Source organism: Hyperolius riggenbachi, chromosome 6 (genome assembly GCF_040937935.1).
Source record: "Hyperolius riggenbachi isolate aHypRig1 chromosome 6, aHypRig1.pri, whole genome shotgun sequence".
NCBI lineage: Eukaryota > Metazoa > Chordata > Amphibia > Anura > Hyperoliidae > Hyperolius > Hyperolius riggenbachi.
The window spans coordinates 94,135,902-94,156,340 of record NC_090651.1 but is presented as its reverse complement, the minus strand read 5'-3'; the positions used below and the strand labels follow the sequence as shown (position 1 = coordinate 94,156,340).

Below are 20,439 nucleotides of genomic sequence, written 5' to 3'. Positions count from 1 at the left end.
TCAATACAGCATTATGGGGCGAATCGAACTTCCGCAAAAGTTCGCCTGATGCAGGCGAACGCGAACCCCCAAAGTTCGCCTGGAACCGTTCGCAGGCGAACCGTTCGGCCCAACTCTATTTACTATCATTTCCATTATCTTTACGCTGCCTATATCTAACTGCTCATGTACAGTGGCTTGCAAAAGTATTCGGCCCCTTTGAAGTTTTCCACAATTTGTCACATTACTGCCACAAACATGAATCGATTTTATTGGAATTCCACGTAAAAAAACAATACAAAGTGGTGTACACGTGAGAAGTGGAACGAAAATCATACATGTTTCCAAACATTTTATAAAAATAAATAACTGCAAAGTGGGGTGTGCGTAATTATTCAGCCCCCTTTGGTCTGAGTGCAGTCAGTTGTCCATAGACATTGCCTGATGAGTGCTAATGACTAAATTAGATTATACCTGTGTGTAATCTAATGTCAGTACAAATACAGCTGCTCTGTGAAGCCTCAGAGGTTGTCTAAGAGAATATTGGGAGCAACAACACCATGAAGTCCAAAGAAGACACCAGACAGGACAGGGATAAAGTTATTGAGAAATTTAAAGCAGGCTTAGGCTACAAAAAGATTTCCAAAGCCTTGAACATCCCACGGGGCACTGTTCAAGCGATCATTCAGAAATGGAAGGAGTATGACACAACTGTAAACCTACCAAGACAAGGCCGTCCACCTAAACTCACAGGCCAAACAAGGAGAGCGATGATCAGAAATGCAGTCAAGAGGCCCATGGTGACTCTGGATGAGCTGCAGAGATCTACAGCTCAGATGGGGGAATCTGTCCTTAGGATAACTATTATTCGTGCACTGCACAAAGTTGGCCTTTATGGAAGAGTGGCAAGAAGAAAGCCATTGTTAACAGAAAAGCATAAGAAGTCCCATTTGTAGTTTGCCACAAGCTATGTGGGGGACACAGCAAACATGTGGCAGAAGGTGCTCTGGTCAGATGAGACCTAAATGGAACTTTTTGGCCAACATGCAAAATGCTATGTGTGGTGGAAAACTAACACTGCACATCACTCTGAACACACCATCCCCACTGTCAAATATGGTGGTGGCAGCATCATGCTCTGGGAGTGCTTCTCTTCAGCAGAGACAGGGAAGCTGGTCAGAGTTGATGGGAAGCAGTGGTGCTCACCGCCAGGTCGTGATCACGCTTACGCGTGGATTCACGACCATTTTGACGCATTCCGCCTCGGACACGCTAAGCCGTGAATAGATTTTCAACTACGAAAACACAGAAGACAGAAATCCGCATTAACGCTCGTGAAACCCGGCGCTGAAGTCGTGGTTAGCGGAAATGCGTCAAACTATGCGGAAGTGACACATTGCAGGCCAATGAGAGGGCCACAGCCAGGCCCTAGCAACCAATCACAGGAGGGGAGCTATGCCCTCCCCTCCTGAATATAAAGCGGCGGCCATGATGGAAAAGATCTGTCCTTGCTAGACTGTGGTGCTGAGAGGATTATCTCCAGGCCATTGTTGTTTGAGCAAGTGCATTTATTGTGTTAAAAACAAAGCGGTTTTTTTTGCTAACACTGCTCTTATACTGTACACAGTTAGCTAGTCAGTGAGTGATTGCTGTAGTTAGTTGTAGTCAGTGTAGTGTAGTGGGAGTGTGGGAGTCTAGTGATTATTTAACTGTGTGTAGTGCAGGCAGGTTCAGTGCTGCAGTGTAGTCAGTGTAGTGGGAGTGGGGATTATCTGTGTGTAGTGCAGGCAGGCAGGTTAGTGCAGCTGCAGTGTTCACTTGTATATTCCAGTGACAGTTATACACTTATACTATTTGCAGGCAGCCAGTCACACCGCCGTGGCCGCCACTCTCTGCCAGCGCTGTTCATTCATTCTGTCAGTGACCTTGTGCCGTGCCCAGTGCCCACTGCTCGCTCGCTGGCATATAAGCATCTCATTACACACTTGTATATTATTTCAGTGACAGTTATACACTTCACTTGTACTATTTGCAGGCAGCCAGTCACACCGCCGGCACCGCCACTCTCTGCCAGCGCTGTTCATTCATTCTGTCAGTGACCTTGTGCCGTGCCCAGTGCCCACTGCTCGCTCGCTGGCATATAAGCATCTCATTACACAGTGTGACATCCTTGTGTGCCCACTGCATCCTTCAGTGACCTAGTTGTATATCCAGTGCCCACTGCTGTGCCCACTGCATCCTTCAGTGACCTTGTACTGTGCCCACTGCATCCTTCAGTGACCTAGTTGTATATCCAGTGCCCACTGCTGTGCCCACTGCATCCTTCAGTGACCTTGTACTGTGCCCACTGCATCCTTCAGTGACCTAGATGTATATCCAGGGCCCACTGCTGTGCACACTGCATCCTTCAGTGACCTTGTACTGTGCCCACTGCATCCTTCAGTGACCTAGTTGTATATCCAGTGCCCACTACTGTGCCCACTGCATCCTTCAGTGACCTAGTTGTATATCCAGTTCCCACTGCTGTGCCCACTGCATCCTTCAGTGACCTTGTACTGTGCCCACTGCATCCTTCAGTGACGTTGTACTGTGCCTGGTGCATCCTTCAGTGACCTTGTACTGTGCCCACTGCATCCAGTGATTCATTACTAGCAACATGTCTGGCAGGGTTTCGCGGGGTGAGAGGAAAGGGAGTTCAATTGCCTCAGCCACTTCTGGGACTGCTCCACGTCCAGGGAGAGGACGCCCAGCTGTACGTGGTCGTGATGCAGCAGAAAGGGGGGCAGCAAAGCCTGGGCCGAGTCAGCGGACGCTATTGTCCAAATATTTTAAAGTTTCTGGTCCCCGTGTGGTGGTTGAGCAAATGGAACCTGACGTACTCATGGACATCATGACTTCCTCCCAGACCTCTACTGTGAGCACCACTCCAAGCAGCAGCTGCAGCAGCAGCCAACGTCCCACGCTTGTTGTGACATCCACCCCAGCACCAACTGGTCAGCAGCCCTCCCAGGATGACAGTGTTCTGTCCCTCAGTCCGGCATCTGGGAACCTGCTGATGCAAGAAGCTCAGGACTTACTGGGGACTGATGTGGCAGAGATTGAGATCGGGCCACAATCACAAGCGTTGTTGAGTTCTGGTGATGAAGAAGAGGGGTCTGTGTCTGGGGATGTAGGGACAGAAGAGGAGGCGGGGGAGTCAGAGGAAGAGCTGGATTATGATGATGCTGCTGATGATGACGACGACGTTGTGGACCCTAACTATGCGCAGCCTGCTGAGTCCGGGGAAGAATGGTCAGAGCAGGATGACGAGTCACCTCGGCCTAGGCAAGGATATCGCCATATGTCAGGCAGGGGCAGGGGCATCGGCAGCAGTGGGCGTGGAGGAAGTAGACAGGACACTGCTTCAGCTGGCACCACCACCATGCAACCCCCGGCAACTACTACCACACATTGTTCCGCTGCACCCTCTGCTAGTGGGGGCCGCAGTAAATTAAAGTCACCAGTGTGGGATTGCTTTGATGAATGTACTGATGACAAAAGGTATGTGGTGTGCAGGTTATGCAGCAAAAGATTGAGCCGTGGGAAAAGTCTGAGCAAGATGGGTACCTCATCCCTCCAGGGCCACCTGAGAAGCCGCCACTGCCGCGAGTATGCAGAGTTTAAGAGGAAGCAGGCACTGCTGGCAGGGGTTCCTGAGAGCAGAAGGCCCACCAGCGCAGCAGCATCATCCCTCCCTCAGGGTCGTGAATCCCCCACAGCAGCAGCAGTAGTAGCACGCAAGCGCTCTTCCACCTCGGCTACTCAGGACACAGACATTGAGGCTGACAGCCAGTGGTCGCCTCTCTCCTCTGTCTCCCCTGCATCCCAGCGTTGTCAGACCCTGCTGAGCGACACCTTTCAGGGTCTGACCAAGGCTCTGCCTCCAAGCCACAGGCGGATCCGCAAACTAAATGGCTTGCTGGCCCGGGCCATGGCATCACAGCTGCTTCCCTACTCCCTGGTGCAGGAGGGGAGCGCCATGCGGACGCTGCTCCAATTTGGCATCCCCGAGTGGCAAGTCCCCAGTCGCCACTATTTCAGCAGGAGCGCGATCCCAGCACTCCACAAGTTTGCGGTGGAAAACGTGGCCCGTTCCCTGGACTACTCGGTGGGCAAGCGGGTCCACGTGACCATGGACTCATGGAGTAGCAGATTTGGGACAGGTCGCTACCTGTCCTTTACGGCCCACTGGGTGACACTGATGGAAGGGAGGGAGGACAAGAGCGCATCAGCCCAGCTAGTGGTGCCACCACACGGGATCAGGGGGGATGCAGAAGGGTCCTGTCACGACACTCCCTCTGCACCCGGAAAGCAAGCCCGCCTCGGCAGCAGCAGCGCCAAGCCTCGGCACTGCCAAGCCCTTTTAAAATTGGTGACCCTGGGGAAGGAGAGGCTTACGGCCACCAACGTCCTGGCCACCCTCAGGAAGCAGGAGCGGAGGTGGCTGACCCCCAGAGGCCTGGAAGTGGGGTATGTGGCAGCCGATAACGGGGCCAACCTGGTGGCAGCAGTGCAGCAGGGAAACCTCCAGCACATCCCCTGCTTGGCCCACGTGCTCAATCTTGTGGTGCAGCGCTTCTTGCGCACCTACCAGGGGATGAGCGAGCTGCTGCAGGATGCCCGGGCGGTGGTTGTTATAAACTGTTCTTATCACCTTGCTTCGACACCATCGTCTCACAGACTGTGAGATCACTTGACTCTCCACACAGCAAACAGGAAATAGACTTTCTCAGGCTTCTCCAATGTTTCCGTTATTTATTCAAGTCACAGAAAGACAGATAGATACAGTCATCATATCCTAGCTATGCAAATCTTCATGTTGCATTATAAGCTCATGATTAGACTCCCTGCTGAAGTCTATCAGGTACCTTCTTCCTACCTACGTTCCACTAAACTACCTATGTACAGCAAACATTATATCAGATTACATAAAGGAAGAACATGCTTAGAGAAATAATTGGGTTCCAGTCAGTATTGCGAGCTAGTGCGGAAGGAAGAAGCAGAAGTGAGTTCCCCATCGCTCGCTCCAGATTTAATACCGACTAGGAAAGAGTTAAATATGACATCATCTTCGCCACCCCCTATATCAGTCTATTGGTGGACCCACTCGTGGTGTCATCATACCCGCCTACTCGATTAATAATCAATGAGGCACTTGACCCAGATGCAGGCATGTGGATGTTTAGTAAATATGGCCAATGTTTACTGTTCCTGTCCGGTAAGTGGAGGTCAGATTAAACCGATGGCCTTCTCTTAGGAACATGTTCTCAGTATCTGCGTGTATCTTCTGCTACACGCAGACCCTGAGATGCCTCTGCCTGCATCACCAAACCTCTATCTATTTTAAAGGCATACACTGCGGACAAGCCTTTTACATAAAACTCAGGCCAAGTAACTGAGGCCTACTTAAATTATAACAGTGGTATGTTTTTTCCGCCTGTCAGCCACTGCCTCTGCACTCTTGTCCACCTTACAGCAGCAGTATGGAAGGCCACAACACCGGCTGATCATCAACATGCCAGTTCGCTGGAATTCGACTCTGGCCATGTTGGAGCGGCTGTGTCAGCACAGGCTGGCTCTTAGGGCCTACATGCTAGACCCAAGTGTCCCCAGCAACCAGCAAGTCCCCATGATTACTGCCACTCAGTGGACACTGATGCAGCAAGTATGCCTGGTGCTGAGTCCCTTCCTGGAGGCAACCAAGATGGTCAGTGAGGAGCGGGCCTCTGTGTGCCAGTGGGTGCCCTTGGTTTGTCTACTGGAGCAGGCAATGGACAATTTAATTGAGCGTGGGGATGAAGCCCTGAGGCAGTTGGAAGAACAGGAGCAGCTGGCAGCACAGTCCAGCTCAGAGGAGGGCTCACAGCAGGTAGTGGAAAGAGTTGGAGGTCCCTAACCTGAATGAGGAGGAGGAGGAGGAGCAGAGTGCAGAAGGCGTTGTACGTGGATGGCGGTTTGAGGAGGACAACGACATGGCACAGGAAGAGGACAGGCATGCGTTATGGGACAATGGCGAGGACGAGGAAGATCTTGCTGGCAGGGCCCACTTGTTTCCCATGGCTGTGCACATGTTGCGCTGCCTTCGCAGGGACCCCCGGGTGATCCAGATGCGTTCAAGGGAGGACATCTGGATTACCTTGATGCTTGATCCCCATCTGAAGGGGAAGCTGGGAGACTTAATGACGCCATCCACCACCGAGCAACGCACAAGGGAGTTGAAGGAGGCCCTTGTGCGCAGACTACTGGAAGCACTCCCCCAGCCTTCCACCCCCACTGTAACTGCTCTGCCAAGCCAGCAAGAGGTGCCTGCCATTGCCACTAGCAGCACAACAACAACCACCAGCACCAGCAGCAGCAGCAGCAACTGGCGCCCCGGAGACCTGAAGAGCCTAAGCAAGAGCCTGTATGCAGTGCAGCAGCCCAGAACAGAGGTGCCCGCCACAGCATCCACCACCAACCAGCACAAGCAACGACTGACCACCATGGTGTCTGACTATATGGGGTCATCCAGCGGGCTCAATGACACCGACAGCCCCGTGGACCCCTTGGAGTACTGGGTCAAGAGACTGGACATCTGGAGCGAGCTTTCCCAGTACGCCCTGGAACTCCTATCCTGCCCTCCTTCCAGTGTCCTCTCAGAGAGATGCTTTAGTGCGGCCGGTGGCGTGGTCACAGAGAAGCGCTCTCGGCTCTCCCACGCCTCTGTGGACAAACTCACCTTCCTGAAAATCAACCAGGCTTGGGTGGAAGGTGAGTTCCTGGCCCCTATTGTCGGACACAGGGGGACATGAAGTGGCTGCTGCATGTGCTGTTGTTAACTATGCCTGCCTTTATAAAGACAGTTACTACCTGCCTAGTGCCTACCTTGGTTAATTTTTTGGTGTTATGGTACTACTACCAGTAAGTTGCCATGGTCCTCCTTCTGAGCTGCTGAACTGACCGCCCGCTTTGTCCTCCTGACTCAGTCGCTACTACACTCTGCGTTCACACTGCCCGGGTCACTGGGTGCATTTAATTTTTTGGCCAGCACTATGACGCTGTGCTACTACTACTACCACCAGTATGTTGCCATGGTCCTTCTGTGCTGCTGAACTGACCGCCCGCATTGTCCTCCTCCTCCTGACTCAGTCGCTTCCACCAATGTACTCTGTCTGCGTTCACACTGCCCGGGTCACCGGGTGCATTTAATTTTTTGGCCAGCACTATGACGCTGTGCTGCTACTACTACTACCAGTATGTTGCCGTGGTCCTTCTGTGCTGCTGAACTGACCGCCCGCATAGTCCTTCTCCTGACTCAGTCGCTACCACCACTGCACTCTGCGTTCACACTGCCCGTGTCCACTGACAACTCTGCTGCAATGTCATTGCTAATTGCTGCAAAAAAAAAAAAAAAATAACAAATTACAAAAACCTCTCTGGGGCCTTTTTGGCGTCAGCCACTCAACCTCCTCCAGCGGTACCTTCGCCGCCAAGTGCCATTGGAACTCGCCTTACCTCTTTGATTGCTTAACGCGTATATCCCTTTTTAAAACCACGTATTACCAATTAATAGCCCCATTTACAGTGGTGATTTGTCTTTAAAAGCCATTAAAAAAAAAATGTTGAAGTTATGTTGCCCCTTATCACCTCGATAATCCATGCAATTTGGGGGGGGGCTTTGTTATTAACGTTAAAAGAAAATCCGCCTCCGGGCGGGAATCCACGCGTGATTACGCCATTCACGGCAGAAAATCCGCGTGGTTGCGTGGACGCGGACGAAAATCCGCATGCGGCGGGGCAGAATGCGGATTTTTTTTGCAACCACGCGGATTGCCGAATTCGTGGATGAGGCACATCCGAGCATCCCTGATGGGAAGATGGATTGAGCCGAATACAGGGCAATCCTGGAAGAAAACTGCTTGGAGTCTTCAAAAGACTTGAGACTGGGGCGGAGGTTCACCTTCCGAGAGGACAACGACCCTAAACATAAAGCCAGGGCAACAATGGAATGGTTTAAAACAAAACATATCCATGTGTTAGAATGGCCCTGTCAAAGTCCAGATAGAAATCCAATCGAGAATCTGTGGCAAGATCTGAAAACTGCTGTTCACAAACGCTGTCCTTCTAATCTAACTGAGCTGGAGCTGTTTTACAAAGAAGAATGGGCAAGGATTTCAGTCTCTAGTGTGCAAAGCTGGTAGAGACATACCCTAAAAGACTGGCAGCTGTAATAGTAGCAAAAGGTGGTTCTACACAGTATTGACTCAGGGGGGCTGAATAATTACGCACACCACACTTTGCAGTTATTTATTTTTTAAAAATGTTTGGAATCATGTATCATTTTCGTTCCACTTCTCACATGTACACCACTTTGTATTGGTCTGTCACGTGGAATTCCAATAAAATTGATTCATGTTTGTGGCAGTAATGTGACAAAATGTGGAAAACTTCAAGGGGGCCGAATACTTTTGCAAGCCACTGTAAATGTTGTAAAACGTATTTTTGTGAAAATAATTAAAATATGTCTTTTTAAAAGAGAGCATATACTAAAGGAACTTCTCCAATTTTACAATCAGGGTATTTCTGTTTTGTTTTTTTACTGTTTTGAAATTGGGAAACAGATATTGAAAAAGCAGAACATATACTTATAATAAAACATATAAACTGTACCATGTGAGTTAAACAAGTCCTGACCTGTTGCACGTACAGTCATATGCTTTGGTGTGACATGCTGATCTGTTTGGACAAAGTAATTTGATGGATTTGGTAAAGTTAACAAGCAATGATTTAACATTATGTCTTCAGCTGAATGTTACTGTACGCTGTGTGATCAATTTCTATTTCAGTTTTAGTTCCCTGTTCTACTACATCAACCAACCTGTTTAATAGCATTACTGAGTAAGTATCAAATATTTTAATCTTATCTAAATATGGAATAAAAATAAACAATGAGATTTCTCTAAATAGTGGTATAGGAAAAAATGTTTATGTGGTTGCAACTGTGACTTAAAGAGAATCTGTAATATCAAAACGTCCCCTGGGGGGTACTCACCTCGGGTGGGGGTCAGGATCCTAATCAGGCTTCCCACGCCGTCCTCCGTCCCTTGGGGGTCTCGCTGTAGCCCTCCGTACAGCAGTGACGTCAATATTTACCTTCCCGGCTCCTGCGCAGGCGCTCTGACGGTTGTCGGCTCCGAAGTAGGCGGAAATACCCGATCGCCGTCAGGTCTCAAGTCTCCGGCGCCTGCGCAGTAGAGCGGACCTGACTGAGATTGGGTATTTCCGTCTACTTTGGAGCCGAAAGCAGCCACAGTGCCTCCGCTGGAGCCTGCAAAGGTAAATATTGAATTGACAGTCGGGTCTGTCAGCGGCTGTTCGGAGGGCTGCAGCGAGACCCCCGTGGGACAGAGGACGGCGTGGGAAGCCTCATTAGGATCCCGAGGCTTCCCCCACCCGAGGTGAGTACCCCCCAGGGGATATTATTGATGTTACAGTGTCTTTTTAAGGGGCCCATACACTCAGACGATTTTTGGACGATCCATTGGTCGATTGCAAATCGATTGACCAATTGACCGATTTGCGGCCGATTTCGATCAGTTTCAATCGATCTGGCAGGCTGGTAAATCTAGGTCGATCTGTTGAGATTGCTTATCATTTGGCATTGGTGCTAATGACAATCTGATGGCAAAAAAAAAATGCCATCAGATCGATTTTCAATAGATTTCAAACTGAAATCTATTGGAAATCTGTTCCTAGTAAAAAATGTTCCTAAACACATCAGATAGATCAGAAATCTATCTGATGATCTATCTGCTGCTAATCTAACGAGTGTATGGCCACCTTTATCCAGTGGTGCAGAAGGCCCACTTAGAACCCTCCTATCGCTACTGGATAACTTGTCAGTTCCAGGGTAAATCTGACATTTTCCTGCAGGGAGAAAAGCAGAAACACACTACTACCGGAAGAATCCCTCTAGGCTCTTGTCCTTTTTTTCTTATATTCCTAATTGATCCTCCCCCATGTTCCACAGCAGTGTTTTCAGCAAATGTCGACTTTGTCGTGATGTCCAAATAGTAATGATCCTGCAGGCTACGCCAATTAGCGGTGTGCGGTGTGGTAGCACCAAGGTCCCTAATAGTGGGCATACACTGCTCGATTTTGCCGCTCTAATCCGCACCTGATCGTTTTCTGTGCTTGATTCTGCAGGCGATTCTCTTATCTTCCGCTCGTTTTTCTTATCTTTTCTCATTGTCTTCCATACAGAATCGAGCGCGGAATTTATCGGGCGGGAGATCGGACATGTCGGAAATTATCTATCGAGCCATCTAAATGGCTCAGAATCGAGCCGTGTATTCCCCGCATTAGGGTAATTTAGCACCCCTGTGAAGATCCGTGAAACCAGATATGACCTGAGCTTAAAGGGGAACTGAAGAGAGAGGTACATGGAGGCTGTCATGTTTATTTCCTTTTAAGCAATACCAGTTGCCTGGCAGCCCTGCTGGTCTATTTCTCTGCAGTAGTATCTGATTAAAACCAGAAACAAGCATGCAGCTAGTCTTGTCAAATCAGACTTATAAGTCTGAACCACTGAAACACCTGATCTGCTGCATGCTTGTTCAGGGGCTATGGCTAGTAGTATTAGAGGCAGAGGATCAGCAGGGCTGCCAGGCAACTGGTATTGTCTAAAAGGAAATAAACATGACAGCCTCCATATACCTCTCTCTTCAGTTCCCCTTTAACCACAATTACGGATTCATTTATTTTATTATGCAATGTATTGCATGCAGACAAGCATGTCGTGCCTGTCTGCATTATGTACACTGTAAAATAAAAGAAATTATTCAATAATTGTGGTTGAGCTCATTCATATCTGCTTTCACACTTTGTCTTGATGGCCATTTACCCCATTGTTTCCATTCACTGGTACTGCAGTCAAGGAGGGTGAGTTATGGCTTTAGTGGCTCTCACAAAGCTGTAAGTTGAAGGACTTGCATCTTCTCTATGTTGCCCTCCAAGCTGTACATAATGGTCCTTCCAAACTCCCCACAAACACTTTTCCTTTTTCATTTCAGTGCTGCGTAATATGTTGGCGCTTTATAAATACAATAAACAAATAAATAAATAAATTTGAAATAGGAAAATGCTTCTTCACAAATGTGGTGGACTTTTGCTACCATTTTTGTGCCTTTTGCTACCATAGATGCCCCCGTGACCCAAGTAAACCTCCAAAATTTTACTCTGTTGACATCAAGAGCATTTGGATTTGGGACCTTCCAAAACGAAAACTTTTTGATCAGTCAAGCCGAGCTTCTAGTGAATCGAACAGCCATGTTCAAGCAACTCCATCAATCAGCAGCTAGTGGCTTTCATGTCAAAGATTGAATGACATTTCCTGGGCCATAAAAGATTTGCACATTAATAGAATTTTAAACTCATCCATAATGAGTAATTAATAACATTTTTTAGCATTCTCTGTTCATATGTCTGCCAGACCAGTCTCCACAGAAACCAGAGGGCTTTGTATCATGCGCTTATTCATATTATCATATGATCCGTAGTGACACAAACCCACTTCATGAGCAAGGGATCTACAGTATTTATAACCTGTATATCGGCCATAATTAAAAGTTGCTAAAAAAGATTATCTGGATTTATTTCAAGAAGTTTTGGATATGGGTGAATACTAGTGTTGGGCGAACAGTGTTCGCCACTGTTCGGGTTCTGCAGAACATCACCCTGTTCGGGTGATGCTCGAGTTCGACCGAACACCTGATGGTGTTCGGCCAAACCGTTCGGCCATATGGGCGAACTAAGAGCGCATGGCCGAACGTTCCCCGAACGTTTGGCTAACGCTGTGATTGGCCGAACGGGTCACGTGGTTCGGACCCGAAAGCGCTCTGATTGGCCGAACGGGTCACGTGGTTCGGGTAAATAAATACCCGATCCACGTCATTTCTCCGCCATTTGTCTGTGGGTTTAGCTTTGGGTAGGCAGGCAGGGTAGTTCGCTCTCCAGCCAGGCTAGCCAGGGTCCCCCTAGTCATTGTGTCGCTGCTGGGAACAGTAGTACACCGCTCACCCACACTATATAGCATTGTGTTTACTGCGACTCTGTGTACACCGCTCACCCACCACTGTATAGCATTGTGTTTACTGCCACTCTGTGTCTCTGCTGGGAACAGTAGTACACCGCTCACCCGCCACTGTATAGCATTGTGCTCTGTGTCGCTGCTGGGAACAGTAGTACACCGCTCACCCACCACTGTATAGCATTGTGCTCTGTGTCGCTGCTGGGAACAGTAGTACACCGCTCACCCACCACTGTATAGCATTGTGCTCTGTGTCGCTGCTGGGAACAGTAGTACACCGCTCACCCACCACTGTATAGCATTGTGCTCTGTGTCGCTGCTGGGAACAGTAGTACACCGCTCACCCACCACTGTATAGCATTGTGCGCTGTGTCGCTGCTGGGAATAGTAGTACACCGCTCACCCACCACTGTATAGCATTGTGCTCTGTGTCGCTGCTGGGAACAGTAGTACACCGCTCACCCACCACTGTATAGCATTGTGCTCTGTGTCGCTGCTGGGAATAGTAGTACACCGCTCACCCACCACTGTATAGCATTGTGCTCTGTGTCGCTGCTGGGAATAGTAGTACACCGCTCACCCACCACTGTATAGCATTGTGCTCTGTGTCGCTGCTGGGAATAGTAGTACACCGCTCACCCACCACTGTATAGCATTGTGCTCTGTGTCGCTGCTGGGAACAGTAGTACACCGCTCACCCACCACTGTATAGCATTGTGCTCTGTGTCGCTGCTGGGAACAGTAGTACACCGCTCACCCACCACTGTATAGCATTGTGCTCTGTATCGCTGCTGGGAACAGTAGTACACCGCTCACCCACCACTGTATAGCATTGTGCTCTGTGTCACTGCTGGGAATAGTAGTACACCGCTCACCCACCACTGTATAGCATTGTGCTCTGTGTCGCTGCTGGGAATAGTAGTACACCGCTCACCCACCACTGTATAGCATTGTGCTCTGTGTCGCTGCTGGGAACAGTAGTACACCGCTCACACACCACTGTATAGCATTGTGCTCTGTGTCGCTGCTGGGAATAGTAGTACACCGCTCACCCACCACTGTATAGCAGTGTGCTCTGTGTCGCTGCTGGGAATAGTAGTACACCGGTCACCCACCACTATATAGCATTTCTGTACTACCACTGTACTGCTGCCAATCAGCGTGTACTTTAAGGATAAGTGAAATGAAGAAGAAATCCTGTGAAAGAGGGAGGGGCAAGGGAAGAGGTGTTTCCCCTGACGGTTCATGTACAGGCCACAGTGGAGCACCGAAGAAAACCCACTCAATACCGCCCATGTTGTCCAGGAAATCAACCCTCACAAATACAAAAGAACAGGACCAGATAATTAATTGGATGACCTCTCAAGCGTCCAGCAGTGGGTTAAGCAGCACCAGCACATCACGCACGAGGTCCGAGTCCTCAGCCAGTTACAAGGAGCCAGTGGGCACAAAGCTGACACAACCAGCAGTGACACCATGCACACAACTGCCAAATAACCAGTCCGAAGAATTTCCTCAGGACACAATGGGGTATTCGCAGGAGCTATTCCCAGCCCAACAAACTTCCACCTTTCAAAGGTCAATGGAACAGCCAGAAATGTTGTGCCCGGATTCACAACCATTTACTGTGGGAAATGCACCGCGCACTGAAATGCAAGGCGAGTCCGAGGACTTTGAAACCCAAATCCCAGAGCAAGTTGGGCAGGAGGGGTTGCAGGAGGTCGGCCGAGAAGATCTGGAAGACGACATTGGAGTGAGCTGCGCAGAGGTTGTTCTGGGGAGCTCTACTCCACGGCGGCGGCCCACAATCACATATGACGAGTTTGAGGAGATGGAAGAGGAGAGTTTGGACAATGTGGACAGAGACCCAGATTTTGTATGTGAAGGAGAACATCGCCGTCGTAGCAGCACAGATGAGTCTGTTGAAGAACCCACTGCTGCACGAGTTCGCCTTGTGCCACAAGGTAGGCGGCGCGAAATTTCAGGCACCACAAGCATGGAAGTTCAAGTGAGACGCAAAAGAGGCGCAAACAGAAATCGCCAGCAAGGCAGGTGCTCCAAAGTCTGGCATTTCTTTGAAGACTGCAGTGAGGATGGTACCATGGTGATTTGCAAGGTGTGCAAGACCCGCCTGAGCAGGGGGAAAAATATTAACAACCTCTCCACCACCATCATGACCCGCCACATGGTATCCAAACAACCCACTCTGTGGGCAAACGCGGCAGGACAGGGTACCAGCAACACTGCCTCCCTTGGGGTCACCAGACTCACCACCAGACCCTCCTCAGCAACAGCAGTAGCCCAGCCATTGCGTGGTTCACAACAACATTCACAAACATCAGACGACGCTGACACTGTCACTTTCCGGAATAGTGCTCTTGAGGTCTCCCAGTCTTCATCAAACACAACAACCAACAGCCCTTCAGTGTGCAGCCCTACGGTTCAGTTGTCTGTCTCGGAGATGTTTGAGCGCAAGAGGAAATTGCCAGCAAATGACCCCCGGGCCGTGGCACTAACAGCCAGCACAGCCAAGCTTCTGGCCTGCAAAATGCTGCCATATCGAGTGGTGGAGACAAACAGCTTCAAGGGCATGATGTCAGTGGCCATCCCACGTTACGTGGTTCCCAGCCGCTACCACTTTGCGCGCTCTGCAGTGCCTGAGTTGCATGAGCACGTGGTCAGCAAAATAACCCGAAGCTTGAAGAATGCCGTTGCCTGCAAGGTTCACCTCACCACTGACACCTGGACGAGTGCGTTCGGCCAGGGTCGATACATCTCCCTTACCGCGCACTGGGTGAACCTTGTGGAGCCTGGCAGCGATTCCTCACCTGCTACGGCGCGGGTGTTGCCCACGCCGCAAACAGCTGCACCGCCGTCCCTCCCACTGGATAACAACAGCAGCACCTACCTCTCTGACTCCTTCTCCTCCAACGCATCTCAAAGCTGTACCTCATCCGGAAACGCTAACCCAGCAGCAGTAGGATCGTGGAAGCAGTGCAGCACAGCTGTTGGCATGCGTCAGCAAGCGTTGCTGAAGCTGATCTGCCTTGGGGATAAGCAGCACACAGGGGAGGAAATTTGGAGGGGAATAAAGGAACAGATGGATTTGTGGCTGGCACCGCTGGACCTGAAACCGGGCATGGTTGTGTGTGATAATGGGAGTAATCTCATTCGCGCTTTAAGGTTGGCTAAGCTGACACACATCCCTTGCCTGGCGCACGTGATGAACCTACTAGTTCAGCGGTTCCTGAGGACATACCCAGGCGTGGCCGATCTTCTGTTGAAGGTGCGACGAGTGGCCAAACATTGTAGAAATTCCAGTACTGCTTCAGGGGCACTCGCCAAGATGCAGGAGCGCTTCAATCTCCCCCACCATCGCTTGCTGTGTGATGTCCCTACGCGCTGGAATTCTACGCTGCACATGCTAGCCCGCTTTTGCGAGCAGAAGAGTGCAGTGGTCCAGTACATGACGGCGCAGTACCGAGGCGCATCCGGACAGCTGCCAAGCTTCTGTGGATCCAATTGGGCCAACATGTTGGACCTCTGCCAAGTCCTCCAAAATTTTGAGCAATCCACGTTGCTTGTGAGCAGTGACAACTCTTCAGTCAGCATTACCATACCACTGCTGTGTTTACTGAAGAGGTCAATGTTGAAAATCAAGGAAACAGCTGTCATGATGCAACTGGGGGAATCTGAAGGAGAAAACGATCAGCGTGATGATACCAACATCAGGCCATCTGCCTCAGGAAACGCTGGCCCCAGCAGCTATGACGAAGAAGAGGAGGAGGAACAGCTGGAGTTGGAGCAGGAATTTCATGCCACCACTGACGAGGGCCAGAGCGTCGCACGTTGGACTTCCACAATTCAGCGCGAATGGTCAGCAGAAGCAGACCAGGAAGAAGGTGACGACTATGATGCATCACAACTATCACAACGCTCACAAGAGGATGATGAGGATTCTGGCAGGACTCTGGCACACATGGCTCAATTCATGCTAGACTGCATTGAACGCGACCCACGCATTGTGCACATTCTGGACAACACCAATGACTGGGTTTATACCCTTCTGGATCCACGGTACAAACACAATGTTCCAAAACTGCTTGAAGAAAGAGTCAGACAGGTCAAAATGGAAGAATACCAAAAGGCCCTTGTGGAGACTTTAGAGAGGAGATTGACATCCTCCCCCTCCTCTAGCCAGTTGTACGCCGACAGACTGACTTCCGCAAACCCAGGATGACCAGGAGGGCAGCAAACAACACAAGCCGCAGTTAGTGCCCAAAAGGGAATGGTATCGGCAGTGTCCTTGGAGTGGGAAAATTTTCTGACACCCATGCAGCAGCCCACAGAACAGCAAGCGTGCAGATCCACCTCCAACACCGATCGCCTGGAGAAGCTGGTCAAGGACTACATGTCAGATGGCGTAGCTGTGTTGAACAATCCATCTGCACCCTTCAACTATTGGGTATCGAAGCTAGACACCTGGCACGAACTGGCAATGTACGCAATAGAGGTGCTGGCAGGCCCGGCAGCCAGCGTTATGTCGGAACGCTGTTTCAGTGCTGCCGGAGGCATCGTCACAGATCGGCGTATCCGCCTCTCCACAGAAAATGCAGACCGTCTGACTCAAATTAAAATGAATCAATCCTGGATTGGAAACGACTACGCAACACTCCCGGACCCCAACCAAGTAACATGAACAATGAACATCTGTGATGGGTTAGCGTTTCCGGTCCCTGTTTATTGAACCTCTCATCTGTATTACATTTATGACTGCATGGCGACAAAATGCATTACTATCCACACGCTTCTTGTCCTCATGCAAGGCCTGGGTTGCGCCTGAAAGCGTGGCCTTCTCCTCCTGCGCCTCCTCCTGTTCCATCACGTGTGCTGCTGCTGGGTTAGCATTGCCGGTCCCTTTTTACGGAGCCTCTTATCTGTATTACATTTATGACTGCATGGCGACAAAATGCATTGCTATCTGCACGCTTCTTGTCCTCATGCAAGGCCTGGGATGTTGTACCCACTCCCAAGGTGCACATACCCTGCAAATTTGGGGTATGTAGCATGTAAGAAAGCTTTACAAAGCACGAAAGTTTGGGTCCCCATTGACTTCCATTATGTTCGGAGTTCGGCGCGAACACCCGAACATCGCGGCCATGTACGGCGAACGTTCGCGAACCTGAACATCCAGGTGTTCGCCCAACACTAGTGAATACACATGCTTAAAGTTGCGAAATCCAGAGTTCACTAATAATATGGTCAATGACATACTAATAATTATTTGTTGATGCCAACTTTAAGCATACTTATACAGTTTAGGTAGTATAGTTCAAATGCATGATACAATCTGCATCAACTTTAAATTCTGAACATGTCATTAACCATCCCTATTCACTAACTTTCAGCAACACAATAATTACCGGATGTGATCTAGGCCAGAGTTACAAACTCTTTCCATCAAATAGCTCAGGATTTGTAATAAATCAAGCACAGCTCTCTAAGATCGCTTGTGATGAGCTCTAATGACCTCAAATTCAGTGATAGAGGTGCTGAGCTTTGCACTAGACCTATTTGAGTTTTATTCTCCATTTCTATTGCCTGACGAAGCGGGAGATGCTTGCGAAACGCGTTGCACATGCACTTTCTTAACTATGTAAATACATTTGTTACTTTTCCAATATACACTATATTAGTGTGTGTCTGCTTTGGAGGAGGTAGGTCCACCTAGGCCTCCTCTTGTTTTAAACAGTTTAAACTATTTTATCCTTCTGGCGCCTCTGTCTATTTATACAGATCAAATTCAGAGATGAACCAAAAAAATCAGGGTGTACTAGATGGCTTGATAAGTATTGTGGCAATTCAAAAGAACTATGAATTGTGATGAAACCTCAAGAGATAAGAAACAGCATGTGATTTAGCTTGATGATGTAAAGAGTTGATAGGATTGGTCAGAACATGTCAAAAACAGCAGATCTTGTGAGCTATCCCCAGTATGCAGTCATTCGTACCTACCAACAACATGGGTGCCAAAGGCTTCATGATATGCATGGCTGTGAAAGCCATGAAAGAACATAAAGTGCACTGAAGGTTGTCGTCTTTGGACACGTGTAGCCACAAACTGATCAGACTACCTATGCTGGTCCATGGCCACCATTTTAAGCACATATGATAGGTAAAAGGTGACCTGATCTATTGAATCATGTTCTCTTTGGTCTCCAAATTCCCCAGTTCTCAAACCAAATGAGGTTGTACTGACTGGGCCTTCCCTCACAATTTACACTACTTAAAAGATCTGCTACTGCTTGTGCAGTCCATGCCTCAATGGGTAAGAGCTGTAGCTGTTTGGGGGATTGGGGGACCTACCAAATATCAGGCAAGTGAATTTGATGTTTTCAAAGGGTATGTCAGGCTTGTCTGGTCACCTGCTGTGTGAGTCAGACTGTATGCCCATATGACTGACTTAAAACCCAGTCCTAACACCTGCGAAAGCTCCTGCCTAATGTAAACTACAAAACCCTGCAGGAAGATGTAGCATACAAACTGGCAGACAGCAATCACCAAACACAGCAAGGAAATGAAACACAGTATACTGAATAGTCACCTGAGGCCTATAGGCTGAAGCAATCCAGATGAAGATGAGGTGGCAGGGAACGGCTGAAGCATAATCACTAGACAGATGCGAGGTCAATCAGGCCAGGGTCAATGCAGGCAGCGTTCATGGGAATCCTTTAACAAGCTGGGTCGGTAACAGGGTATCCAATACAGAAGCGTGGTCAGGTTCAAGCCGGGTCAGTAACAAGTAATACAATCTAGAAGAAGCTTAGTCAAAAGACAGGCACAAGTCCTCAGCAAGACAAGCTCTTGGTGTGAGCGCAATCACAGCAACAAGCCCAGCATAGGCTATCATGTGCACAGACTGGAGCGCTCACCAGGTTCAAATAAAAGGCCTGACCAATCAGAGCTAGGCGTGTCAGCTGATCAGCTGACACACAGGGAGACATGTGGCTACTGTTTACGTAGGCGGAGTGCGCACAGAGATGCATCCTCTGCCTGCCGCCCTGCACGCATGTGAGTCAGCGGCAGGGACAGCAACAAACTGTGAGTCAGCGGCAGGGCCGTCGGCGGCTGCCTGCCGACTCCTTACAGGGTAATTGTACAATTGTATAAAATATCAAAACGTAAAATAAGACAACTATATTTCTTTCACAATTAATGTATACATATATGCCTAGCTCTAAAAATAACTTGAACTGCCATTAGCTATCTATTGATATTCTGCAGTGTGTATTGCCCAGCTGGATGCCTGACCAAGAAACTTTCCATTTGGGGAACAGATATCTACACAGAGGTAAATGGATGCTTTCCTTCCTCAAATTGCATTCAGAATATCACTGCATGTGCAATGCTGTCTGTCAGATTGCTTAGTCAGGGTTATTTCTGGTCTTACATAAGTTAGTCAGTTGATTTTACAAACAAGGGGGTGACCATACAGAAACTTGTCAAGGGACTATCATAACCAATTTAATTTCTACATTGATTTTGTATACGTCAATTTTCATCAAAACTGAAAATACATTGTGTTCATCTAGTGATTAATCACAAAAGGCAAGGCACAGAATATTTATATTGTGCTTTTCTCCTGGTGGACTCAGAGCACCAGAGGCAGGGTGCACTCAGTAGGCAGTCTTACCCAGTGGCATAGCTACAAACCTCTGGGCCCCGATGCGGAATCTGGATGTGCCCCCCCCGGCAACAACAGCCCCCCCTCCCCCAGCAACACCCGACGCACACACATATCCGCATCCCTATAGCCAGCTATAGGTCCCCCCAGTATAGGTAGCCAGGCAAAGGTAAGCCAGTATAGTTGCCTCCGGTATAGGTTAGCCAGGTAGGTGCCTTCAGTATAGGTAGCCAGTATATAAATCAAAACCTCAAAAAGTGCGCTCCTCAACTCTTAATAGCTCATATAAGCGGCCTGGATCGCTCCTGTATTGAGTGTGTGTGTCACTCTGTCAAATGATATGTGAGGAAATAACAGGGCGCTCTACAGTGTTCAGACACGCTATTCAGATACAGGTATGATTAGAACCTGTTATAAATAATGTCCATAAGCCTTGTATAGGCTATAAAAACACAGTAAGGGATCAAATGAAAACCATGATGAACAAGTCAATAAATGGGGTAAGATAAATAAAGTCCCATAGGTCTTCCTCCAAACTTCTCAGGAATGACGTTTAGCACTTTTCCTGATACATACAATCAAATATGCGCTCACCAAAGGTGACAGCTGCCCCTCTCAGGATCAGCCCAAAACACTTTTGGCCCAGCCAGTAACTCCTCGAGATGCAGAT

At 49.0% G+C, this 20,439-nt stretch overlaps 1 protein-coding gene and 1 long non-coding RNA gene across 3 annotated transcripts in view; one reads left to right on the top strand and one right to left on the bottom strand.

Annotated features, from left to right (window-relative positions):
• LOC137521000 (uncharacterized) overlaps positions 1-20,439 on the bottom strand; it is a 155,285-nt gene that overhangs the window by 15,187 nt on the left and 119,659 nt on the right. The gene's annotated exons all lie outside the window — the stretch shown is intronic.
• LOC137520998 (uncharacterized) overlaps positions 1-20,439 on the top strand; it is an 89,603-nt gene that overhangs the window by 29,107 nt on the left and 40,057 nt on the right. Inside the window, exons 4-5 of one of the 2 annotated variants that reach the window (XM_068239680.1) lie at positions 8,844-8,895; positions 19,370-19,436. The exons of the other annotated variant lie outside the window; for it this stretch is intronic. Of the exons in view, the coding sequence (XP_068095781.1) occupies positions 8,844-8,895; positions 19,370-19,436 (119 nt within the window). The remainder of the gene's footprint in view (positions 1-8,843; positions 8,896-19,369; positions 19,437-20,439) is intronic. 2 annotated transcript variants of the gene reach the window in all.